Genomic DNA, 12,217 nt, shown 5'->3' on the forward strand with positions numbered 1-12,217 from the left:
GTCAGGTGGTTCTGATTTAGAACGTTTTAAGGAAGATCCCAGCATGATCGCTGTTTAAAAAAAAAGATGACGGATTTGTTGTGTTTTTCTTTATTTTTCTATTCCCTCTTAGCAACATGGTTGGAGGCACCAACAAGCTAGTGGTGACTCAATCCAGGTGTGGCTGAGTAGAGACCTAGGGCTCCAATCATTGGGATTTTAATACACTAGAAGTCGTTATTATTAACAGTATTATTATTATCATGGTGTCCTGAGTTCTTACCATGTACCAGGGACAGCGTTAAGAACTTGAGGCCCATGATCATCTGTGAACCTTGGGCAGCTCTGAGGAGCAGTGACTGTCCTCATGAGCAGCAGATGGCCGAGGGAATGGCACCTCCTCCAGGAAGTCCTCCCAGGCCTGGCTCAGCACATACCCAAGGCTCCCACCCACCCAGGGATGGCCGCCATGCTGGGCCGAAACCACAGCTCTGTGTCTGAATTCATCCTCGTGGGATTCTCTATCTTTCTGTGGCATCTACTGCCTGCCTTCTTCCTGCTGTTCCTGCTCATGTACCTGTTTTTGCTGCTGGGCAACCTCCTCATCATGGCCACCGTGTGGAGAGAGCACAGCCTGCACACACCCATGTACCTCTTCCTGTGTGCCCTGTCCACCTCTGAGATCCTCTACACCTTGGCCCTCACCCCGCGCCTGCTGGCCGACATGCTCTCGGCCTGCCACGCCATCACCTGGACAGCCTGTGCCAGTCAGATATTTTTCTCCTTTACCTTCGGCTTCACACACTACTTCTTACTCGTGATCATGGGCTATGACCACTACGTGGCCATCTGCCACCCCCTGTGCTACAATGTGCTCATGAACCCGCATGGCCGTGCCCACCTGGTGGTCTGGTCATGGGCAGGTGGCTCAGTCATGGGGCTGGTGGTGACCACAGTGGTTTTCCACCTCACCTTCTGTGGTCCTAATGAGATCCACCATTTCTTCTACCACGTGCCACCTGTGGTGAAGCTGGCCTGTGGAACCGATGTACCTGCTGTGGCCCTGGGTGTGGGGCTGGTGTGCATCACGACCCTGCTGGGCTGCTGTCTCCTCATCCTCCTCTCCTACACCTTCATCGTGGCTGCCATCTTGAGGATTCCCTCAGCTGAGGGCAGGCACAAGGCCTTCTCCACCTGTGCGTCCCACCTCACTGTGGTCATTGTGCACTACAGCTTTGCCTCTGTGGTCTACCTCAAGCTCAAGGGTCCCCAGTCTCTGGAAGGAGACACCCTGATGGCCATCACCTACACAATCCTCACGCCCTTCCTCAGCCCCATCATCTTCAGTCTCAGGAACAAGGAGCTGAAGACTGCTACAGTTGAACTGAATAAAACCTTGGGGATGAATTCAGACATGGAACTTGGTGTAGCTTCAGTATGGCGGCCATCCCTGCTGAGGGAGGAGGGAAGAAGCCACCATGGACATCACTCAGGGTCTCTGGAGAGCTCGGCCTGGGAGGACTTCTCAGAGAGTGTCCCTTAACCCCCCAGGCAGTGGCCAGTCCCTCGACCACATGTTGTTCATGATAAAGGTCTGTCTTCATGGAGCTGCTTGGGGTTAATGTAAGATCATGCCCCTCAAGTCTTAGTGTACAGGTCCTGGTGTAGTAAGAATTCAAAATAATAATAACAATTATTATGACTACTATTTAAATCCCAGTGGAAGGAGCCTAGAGTCTCTCTTCAGCCACACCTAGATTGAGCCCCACTTTAGAGCTTGTCAGTGCCTGACTGGAAAAATAAAGAAAAAAACAAGTCATCTTTCCTTTAAAAAAAAAAAACATATGCTGGGATCCTTAATTAAAAAATTGATTGGAACAATCAGGTACTTCTTGGTGTTCCATCTTGGAAAGGATAGTGCGAATCTTACCTTCACTATGTCCTACAGGCTGCATCAGCCCTGAGCTGTGTGAAAGCTGAGTAAGTATTGTGTGGTGGCTTTCTTCTTTTTATACAAAACTCTACATTGTTATTTGCCTGAGTTAAATACATTTGAGAGGGTTTTTTTATTTTTTTAAGTGTTTTACTGTTTTTTGAGAGAGAGAGAGACAGCGTGAGCAGAGGAGTGTCAGAGAGAGAGCGAGACACAGAATCCAGAGACAGGCTCCAGACTCTGTACTAGCTGTCAGCACAGAGCCCCCTGTGGGTCCCGAAACCATAAACCGCGAGATCATGACCTGAGCCAAAGTCAGATGCTTAACCAACCGACTGAGCTACCCAGGCACCCGAGAAGTTGTTTTAAAACAACGCTTGCAGGGGCATCTGGGTGGCTCAGTTGATTAAGTGCTTGACTTTGGTTCAGGTCATGATCTCACAGTTTGCGAGTTTGAGCCCCGTGTCAGGCTTTGCTGTCAGCTTGCAGCCCACTCTGGATCCTCTGTCCGGCTCTCTATCTGCACCTCTCCCCATTGTGTTCTCTTTCTAACATGAGAGACCTAATGGAGAACCAGGGGGAGCGGAGGAGGGAGAGAGAGTTGGGGAGAGGGACACAAAACTTGAGAGACTATTGAATGCTGAGAATGAACTGAGGGTTGAGGGGGAAGGGGGAGGGGGGAAAAGAGGTGGTGGTGATGGTGGAGGGCACTTGTGGGGAAGAGCACTGGGTGTTGTATGGAAAACAACTTGACAATAAAATATTGAAAAAAATAATAAAAAACAATTTAGACTAAAAAAATAAATTAATTAATAAAAAATAATAAAAAATAAATGAACTTTAAATAAATAAATAAATAAATAAATAAATAAATAAATAAAGTGGTGCTTTCAAAAAACTCCAAACCAATATTAGGTTAGTTCTTTATTTCTATCTGAATCTCTATATATCTTTGATATTGTAATGTAATATCATATGTTATGTTCTAATATATTTCATAAAATCACTATCATGTTATGTATTATATAACATATATTACATATTATAACATTAATATATAATCATATGCATTAAAAATATATACTGTGGTACTATTCTATGATGTTTTAATAATTATGTATTATCACTGCATATTACATTAATAAAATTATATTAAATATTACACATGACATAATTACATGTTGTACATGAAACATAATACAGTGATTTAATATTATCAGTAACAAAATGTAATAATATACATAGTATGCAATAACATTTAGATATTATAAACTATATAATTATTAATATATTTTGTAATTATTATATGATTATGTTATGCATAACCATTATATATTAACCACATAATAAATGAAACACACTGTTATATTATATATTGTGTTAATAAAATAACATGTTAAATTTATGTATATATGTACTATATGTATAGTATCTAATATATGTAATTTACTACACATTGCACTTTATAAAATGGAAAAACACAATTACAGCATACTATATTGTATAATATATTGTTAATGCACTGGAACATTATTTACTCACAAAATGAAGTCTTGTAGGCAATTAACAAATATCTATTATAAACCTACTACGTGCCAAGCCTGGTAGGACTATAATGGTCCAGACAGAGTCCCTGCCCCAGGAGCTCAACAGGGCGATTAACAGAGGAACGGAGTACCAACGTGTGCTGTGCTGTAGGCAATCATGCTGTGTAGAAATAATTCATGTAAACCACCCTGCAGTGCACACACAAGGTCTCTGTACCATGTGACAGTGCTAAGAGCATTAAGAGCTGAGGGTTTACCTCCTCCCAGCCCCCCGCCCCACACACTTAGCAAAATCCGGCACGTTCTGTGGAAACAAATGACCCCAGCAAACAGAACAGCCTAGCTGCAAACCATAGACCAGTTCTCTCCATGAAGAAGAATGGTGGAGGGCACTTAAGGGGAAGAGCACTGGGTGTTGTATGGAAAACAATTTGATAATAAAATATTATGGAGGGAATAAAAAAAAAGAAGAATGGCCTGAAAAAAATAAAAATAAAAATAAATAAAAATAAAAGAAGAATGGCCTGAAAACCTGGCTGGAAACTAACTGTGTAATGAAACTCAGTAACATTTAATGTCAGGATGCCATTTCATGAGTCAGTTTCTGGGGCTGCCGTAACAGAGCATATAAACCTCGTGCCCTGAAACCACACACTTCTCTCCTTCTCTGTGTTGGACGCCAGAAGCTGCATCAGGGTCACCAGGTGTGAGACGAGCTGTGAGCAGGGCTGCGTCCTTCCGGTGATAAGGAGAGAACCTGCCTCCTGCTTTCCCAACTCCAAGGCAGCAGCATTCCCTGGCTCATGTTTCCTGCCTCAGCTACTCCAGTTTCTCCTTCTGGTGTCATATCCACTACTTCTTTCCATCTCTGGCCCCGCCTGCACCCACCTATTGCATAAGGACACTTGCAAATATAGCAGCTCTTCTGGGCGATCAGAGTAATCCTCCTGTCTGAGATCCCTAACTGCTTCTCATCGGCACATTCCCTTTTGCTGGACAAGGGAACACAGCCACAGGCTCTGGAGAGGCACAGCTTAGGAATGGTGGGAGCATCAGTCAGTAACAATAATAATGGGTAAAATAATGAATGGAACCCCAAAACTACTGTAACCAATTGGACAAGGTCTCATTGTCAGTGTTAATGAGCCAAGTGTCTCAGGAACTCCTCTGGAGTCAGTGTTTCCCTCTGGCTGTGTGAAAGGGGTGTGAGCCTAGGGCTGCACCTGCCCCCCTTCCTGAAAGGGGTCTCTTCCTTCTAATGGCAGCCTCTCCTCCTCCTCTCTGCAGACACCTGAGAGAGGCGTGTTCCTGATCCCCAACTGCACACACATGCATTGTAATCGATTCCTGCTTTTTGCCTTCATGGCACTGTAGCCTGGGACAAATTATCCATCAGATTTTCATTTTCTGCATTTCTAAAACTAAGTAGTAATAGATGTGGGTCATATCTAAATGCAGAAAAATAATGATTTATTTTGAGACTTAGAAGAGCAAATGCATAGGAAAACCTTTCAACAACATTTGGCAAATGGCAGGCATTCGTATGTGACAGCATCCTTTGGTTTATTATTATAAAACCTCTTCTGCCTGTAATTCAAATATCTGACCATGATTTAGGTAAGAATTACACCAATGGAAGCCCAATTCGGACACATGGTTTCCCAACCCCAGCAGGGGAGTCAGACAGAACTAAAGTTGCACGTGACTCCTCCTTCACATGTTGTGTGACCTGTACCAACAATTCTTATCTTCATAAAGGGGTACCCACACCCTTGGCCTCTCTTTGTGCCATCTTGCCCTTTAACAAGTCTCCCAGATATATTCAACTAACCACAGCAGTGAGAACTCAGGGTTTATGGGGAGTAATGTGGGGGAAAGGGGAGAAGACTCTCCATAAGCTGTCAGAGAGCAATGTCCTTTAAACATGCTTTATATCATTACCCAAGCACGGAACCCTTTCCTCCACCTACTCCCTACCCCTCCCTGTCTCATTTCACTTCAGATTCTGACATCCTTCACTCAACTCAGATCAACATAGTAATCTCCTTAGGGTTATTCCTTCCAAAGACAGTGAAAAACCGTGAACAATCAAACATCCCCTTTGAGACAACTAGTTAACATTATTGTGCATGGGTTATAATTGAAGGATAATGTTATACAATACTGGACACAGTTTCTGATTAGAAAAGCCCCAAATCTGACAGCATTTATTATTATTCTTATTTTTGTTTGTCTTTATGGTGGTGGAGGAGAATTCCTCCTCCAAGTGTGCTTTTAAGAAGAACCATGGGCATCAGGTGCCAGACACATCCATATGATGCTCCCCATAGCCCAAAGCTAGAGAACACACTTAGACAGAAAATGCGAAGGAGTTCATCACCTGGGGTCAAGAGCAAGAGATGATGATCACTAGGGACTATGCAAGAGGAAAGCAAACAAATTGGAAAAAAAAAAAAAAAAACAAATACCCAGCATGCATCATCACCCAAGAATGTGTTTTTTCCCTATACCCGAATTTTTACAACAGTTTATGGAGACAGACCTGATCATCCCCAGTCCTGCTATCATACTTCCTCACCACCAACTAGCCATCAGGAGCTTAGGGGACTCAATTTTCTCTGAAAGCTTTTCTTTATGGCGTTCTTGAGCTCCTTATTTCTGAGGCTGAAAATGATCGGGCTGAGAAAGGGGGTGAAGACTGTATAGGTGGTGGCCATCAATGTGTTACTGTCCATAGAATGGGGTCCCCTGGGCTTGAGGTAGATAATGGAGGCAAAGCCGTAGTGCACAATGACCACAGTGAGGTGGGACACACACGTGGAGAAGGTCTTGTGCCTGCCTTCAGCAGAGGGGATCCTCAATATGGCGGCCACAATGAAGACATAGGAGAGGACGATGAGGAATAAACAGCCCATCAGAGCTGAGACACACACCAGGATCACACCCAGGCTGACGGAAGCTGTCTCCTTCCCACAGGCCAACTTTAGAAGAGAAAACACGTGGCAGGCAAAATGGTGAATTACGTTAGACCCACAGAAGTTGAGGTGAAAAACTATCAGGGTCACCATCATCCCCATGATTGAGCCACCAGTCCAGGACCAGGATACGAGGCGGGCACAGCCACGGTTGCTCATGAGCACGTGGTAGCGCAAAGGGTGGCAGATGGCCACGTAGCGGTCATAGCCCATGATCATGAGCAGGAAGGAGTGTGTGAAGCCAAACGTGAAGAAGAAGAACAGCTGGCTGGCACAGGCCGCCCAGGTGATGGTGTGGTGGGTGGAGAGCATGTCCACCAGCATACGAGGGGTGACGGTAACAGTGAACAGAATCTCGGAGGTGGACAGGGCACACAAGAAGAGGTACATGGGCGTGTGCAGGCTGTGCTCTCTCCACACGGTGGTCATGATGAGCAGGTTGCCCAGGAGCATGAACAGGTACATGAGCAGAAACAGCAGGAAGAAGGAGTGCAGGAGATGCTGCGGGAAGGTGGAGAATCCCTCGAGGAAGAATTCAGACACCATGCTATAGTTCTGATCAGCCATGGGTGCTGCATCTGGTGAGGTCAGAAACGGAATGAAGGTGACCAGCGTGAAGATCATAAATCGATAGAACAATACACCCGACCAGTATATGAAATGGGTACTGCATCTGTTCGGATTGGGAAATGACAAGGATACTCACTGGGTCTGCTGTCCTCAGCATGGAACCGAAAGTCATGAGTGGTGCTATAAAGTAAGAAAAGGAAAGAAGACATGTAAGGATTGGAAGGAAAGACATGCTTGTTGACCGAAAAAAAAGGAAAAGAATGAACACATAACATAACACAGCAATAGAGAACACAGTCTGCAAAAGACTAGATCCACTTGCAACACTCAGTATTTCTCAAAGAGTTACTACAGCAGTAATCATTCCAAGTATAAACTTAAAGTAAAAAGTAGGATAGCATTCCCAATAGTGACACAAACTGTAACAAAACAGCTCTCTAGCATTGTGGTCTGGTGGTTTCTTTACCCAAGAAAATATGAGGCTCTGATGCACTTGTTTGGGTGCAGTATGCGTCTCCATCTTGACCATATCAACAATTAGCACTGAGATTGTCTGAGGATCTGTAGTTCTGGATACATTTATGAGGTGCCTGGAGGCTAAGGAAATTAATGTTCTGACTCAGGTATTGATCTCACTGTCTGAGATTGAGCCCCACATCAGGATCTGTGCAGAGCATGGAGCCTGCTTAAAAATCTATCTCTCTTTCCCTCTCTCTCTGCCCCTGACCCACTTGTGCACATGCTAGAAAGAAAGAAAAAAGAAAGAAAGAAAGAAAGAAAGAAAGAAAGAAAGAAAGAAAGAAAGAAAGAAAGAGAAAGAAAGAGAAGGAAGGAAGGAAGGAAGGAAGGAAGGAAGGAAGGAAGAAAGAAAGAAAGAAAGAAAGAAAGAAAGAAAGAAAGAAAGAAAGAAAGAAAGAAAGAAAGAAAGAAAGAAAAAAGAAAGAAAGAAAAAAGAAAGAAAGAAAGAAAGAAAAAGGGAGGGGCAGCGGGAAGGAGGGAGGAAAAAAGGTCAACCTCCAATATAAGTAAATTTTTAAGAAAGTAACTACATTTATAAAAATAACATTTAGTGAGAGGAGTGGCTTTTTTGGAGACAAATTGATTCTTGTATCTGTTTCTTCATTCACCCTATGGAATATGTTGTTTCAGTTGAAGCATTCGACAAAAATCCATCCTCATCTCCACGGAAAAGTAAGGACCTGATGTTGCCCAGAAAGGGTCTCAGGGACCCCAGAGTCCTCATATCACACCTTGAAAACTTCTGTTATATGCTATCTAGAAATTAATCAAACACAAGCAATACTTCCAGATTCAGAAATGTTAACCATGAGTAAAAGTGTAGATGATGATCTGAATACATGGAGGACAATCTACACTCTCAGATGGATGAACGAATATGGTAATGATTACATCATCAGTACACCTGCATGTACAGCTACAGTGAATCAAACATACATTTTTCCAAAGTTTCCTTATGTTCCTTCTGAAAAATAAAGTCAGTGCAAAACTATACCAATCTTCTGAAAATGGATTAAATAGGAGAGAAATGCCCTGGCAGGTGTGGAGATCCATTATAGACATTGTACACATCATTGTCATTTTCAAGTGGGAACCTGGAATAGACACAGACACCAATCAAGTTGACTGCATACCTCACAAACTATTCCAACACGAATCAAACCTTAATAAAGGTGGGAGCACAAATCAAAGAGAAAAGATGGATTGTTTAGGAGGCTGTGGTGCGAAAACTGGCCTTTTTATGAAGCAAAGCAAATCTGAATTTCTGCCTAAGGCCATACACACAGGTGGAATCCAGGTGGATTCAAGACTTAAATATGAAACACAGCACTCTGACGTTAATAAGAGAAGGTGCAGGAGAAGACTTCTGTTGATCTAGGAGTGGAGAAGGACTTCTTAAACTTCAGAAGCACAACCACTGGGTGATCCTGAATGACATGAAAACATCAGCACGATGTGTTTCTGTTCAACAAGATATCTGGGTCCAGTTAATGGGAGATGGAAAGGGGAGAAAAATCATTTTCATTGTACAGAAATGACCACATAATATTATCTAGAATAAAGTAGAAACCAGTTACATCTACTGAAGCAGAAAGCTCGTTAGAGAAATGAGCAAAGGAAAAATACAGAATTTAGCAAAAGTAAAGAGATTACTCACAGAGGGTATTGTACAAGCCAATAAAAACATGCTAACAAGAAAAAAAGAGGGAGCAGAGAGAAAAAGGAAGGAAAATGCATGGAAATTCAGTGTATATCTATTCTGTAACGTTGGCTACAGACCACTGTACATGTGTCAGAACCCACAGAATTTGGGACACAGACAGTGAACCATCATGTGTCCTCCCCTGCACCTCCCACTGCCCCAGGCCCCTCCCCTGCTCCCACTCCACTCTGGCTTCCAGAGAGAACTGTCTGAAACACACCCCAGGTGTGCAGTCATCAGAGCCAGGCTTCAAGCCCCAGCTTTTGCTGTGTGAATTGAGAAAAAACATTCCAGCCCTGAGCCTCATCTCCCAAACTGAAAAGTGGGAGTAAGCAGAGAACTATCTCTAGAACTTCTATCTTCCACAAGGATTCACAGAAAGGGCTCAATGTGTACCTAGTATGGGTGGTTATCACTGACTCTAATATCTTCTCTGTCCTCCAAGATGCTTTCCTATCATCAGTCTGTACCAGATGCACCAGCTGATCACATTCCAAATTCATGGCCTCTGACCCCACAGAGGCCCTTAGGACCTCTGGTAACCTGACAACACAGCTCCATGAGTGTCTGGTCCAACCTTTACCCCCTCCCCTAGCCCCTGCCTCACCCTACATCTGCCTTCCCACCTGCTCCTTGGTGGAGTGGCTGCAGTTCTCCAGGCTGGGCTCCCCCATCTCCTCTGACAGGGGCAGGAGAGACTTCTCTCTACTCTGGTCTCACACAGGATGGCTCACACACAGGTGCTGAGCTCACGTCACACACCTGCATCCAAGAGTGCCTCCAGCTCAACCCCTCTGCCTCCCCACGTGGTTCACCTCCAGGTTAGCAAAGGCCACCGTCACCCAACTCAGGACACAACAGCACAGGCAAGATACATACCCAGAGCAAGGTTTCTGAGCCTCAGTATGCCTAGGATTTGGGGCCAGATCATTCTCTGGGGTGGTAGCTGTCCTGTGCATTATATAATGTTTAACAGGATCCCTGGCCTCAACCCACCAGATGTTAGTAGCATCCCCACCAATCATAAGTCATGGACAATCAAAAATGTCTCCAGACATACCCACCTGTGTCCTGTCTGGCAGAATCACCCTGAGCTGAGGACCTCTAATCTAGAAGCTCCTAGAGTACTGGGCTGGGTAAAGGGACCATGACCCATAACAAGCACCTGAGAAGCCCTATGCAAGGGTTAGAGCCTGTCCTACGAGTCTTCTACCAGGCCCTGTTTCCATCCCATCTGGACTTTGCTCACCACACTGTCTTACAATTACCACCTATCCTGTCCTACCTGCCTCAGGTTGGGCTGCCTCGTCTGGGAAGCAGCCATCAGGGATGGACACAAGATGCTCTCCTGCGTTATTCTGTCAGTGACACAGGGGAAAGTGTGAGCCCAGATCTCTGGGCTTCCAGAACTGATACTGTGTGCTTTATCCCTGCTGCAGCTTCCCAGCTCGCTGATCCCCAGGGCCTCCCTGGAACACCAATCTGGACTACTGTCCTCAGGGTCTGGAGAGACAAAGAGGATCATCACAGGGCCTCTAGGGACCTCCAGTCTCTACTCTTTCCTCCAACTCTCCAACACAAACAAGGCTCACTGCTGTCTCTGTCTGCCCAGAGAGCCCCAGTCCCTGCTGAGGACTAGGAGGTCCCAGTCCTGGGGCAGACAGAGTTGGAGTAGTTGCCCTCAATCCCCTGGGGTCAGGGCAGGGTCAGAGGGAAGGCAGGAGCAGGAAGAGCCCAGAGTGGGGATCCAGAGCTCTGCCCTTGGGTCAAGGCAGTTGGAAGCCTTCCCACAAAAAGGGTAATTTAGAGTTAGGTCTAGGGGAATGATTTCTCCTTGTCAACAGAAGTGTTCAGTATCTCCTGGCAACACTGGATGGTCCCACCTCCCCTCATGATCAAATTGTACCCTATTCCTGTCATACTGGTGATCTAAGCCTGACAATCCACATCAACATAGGCCTCTCTGTGCTATAACCAAACACATATTTGATCTCTTGTGTTGTCCTTGTTTACTGACCACTGATGAGAGTCTTTGTATGCTCACATGATGACTAGTTACTGTGGGCTTAACATTATAGCACAGCTTCTGCCTCCAACTCAAACATCTTGAGTAATAATTTAGATCTGCAAAACACCCTCTCCTGGATCCTCAAACATACAGTTTCCCAATCCCAAGATGTAAGTCAGACAGACCTAAGTCTCCATGTGTTGTGTGACCTTCACCAGCATTGCTCATTTGCATAAAGGGGGTACCCACACAATTGACCTCTCTTTCTGCCATCTTGAGATAACACTGGGCCTCCAACATATCCCCCAAATAGATTCAACCAAACTCAGGAATGAGAAATTGATGTTTTACTGAAAGTTATGTTGAGAAAGGGGATATAATTTCCATAAGATGTCAGAGAGCAACAGCCTTTTTTTTCCCATAATATTTTATTGTCAAATTGTTTTCCATATAACACCCAGTGCTCTTCCCCTTAAGTGCCCTCCACCATCACCACCACCTCTTTTCCCCCTCCCCCTTCGCCTTCAACTCTCAGTTCATTTTCAGCATTCAATATTCGCTCAAGTTTTGCATCCCTCTCTCTCCCCAACTCTCTCTCCCTCCTCCGCTCCCCCTGGTTCCCCATTAGGTCTCTCTTGTTTTCCTGCTAGACCTATGAGTGCAAACATATGGTTTCTGTCCTTCTCTGCCTGGCTTACTTCCCTCAGCATGACACCCTCAAGGTCCATCCACTTTCCTACAAAGGGCCATATGTCATTCCCTCTCATTGCCATGTAGTACTCCATCGTGAATATATACTACATTTTCTTGATCCATTTGTCAGGTGATGGACATTTAGGCTCCTTCCACATTTTGGCTATTGTTGACATTGCTGCTATGAACATTGGGGTACATGTGCTCCTATGCATCAGCATTTCTGTCTCTCTTGGGTAAATCCCCAGCAATGCTATTGCTGGGTCATAAGGGAGTTCTATGGATAGTTTT

At 44.8% G+C, this 12,217-nt stretch overlaps 2 protein-coding genes across 2 annotated transcripts; one reads left to right on the forward strand and one right to left on the reverse strand.

Moving 5' to 3' along the window:
* The first annotated feature begins 439 nt into the window (after positions 1-439).
* Positions 440-1,522, forward strand: LOC115274397 (olfactory receptor 10H2-like). The gene has a single exon (XM_029917841.1). It carries the CDS (start codon positions 440-442, stop codon positions 1,520-1,522), a length of 1,083 nt encoding a protein of 360 aa, XP_029773701.1.
* Positions 1,523-6,050: 4,528 nt separating this feature from the next.
* On the reverse strand, positions 6,051-7,001 carry LOC115275045 (olfactory receptor 10H4-like). Its single transcript, XM_029918634.1, has one exon. The coding sequence runs from the start codon at positions 6,999-7,001 to the stop codon at positions 6,051-6,053; it is 951 nt and encodes a 316-aa protein (XP_029774494.1).
* Between the last annotated feature and the right edge of the window lie 5,216 nt (positions 7,002-12,217).

Source organism: Suricata suricatta, chromosome 12, assembly GCF_006229205.1.
Source record: "Suricata suricatta isolate VVHF042 chromosome 12, meerkat_22Aug2017_6uvM2_HiC, whole genome shotgun sequence".
NCBI classification, from domain to species: Eukaryota; Metazoa; Chordata; class Mammalia; order Carnivora; family Herpestidae; genus Suricata; species Suricata suricatta.

Excerpts from the sequence above, each read along its gene's own strand:
- LOC115275045 (XM_029918634.1), bottom strand. The coding sequence starts at position 7,001 with ATGGCTGATCAGAACTATAGCATGGTGTCTGAATTCTTCCTCGAGGGA.
- LOC115274397 (XM_029917841.1), top strand. The coding sequence starts at position 440 with ATGGCCGCCATGCTGGGCCGAAACCACAGCTCTGTGTCTGAATTCATC.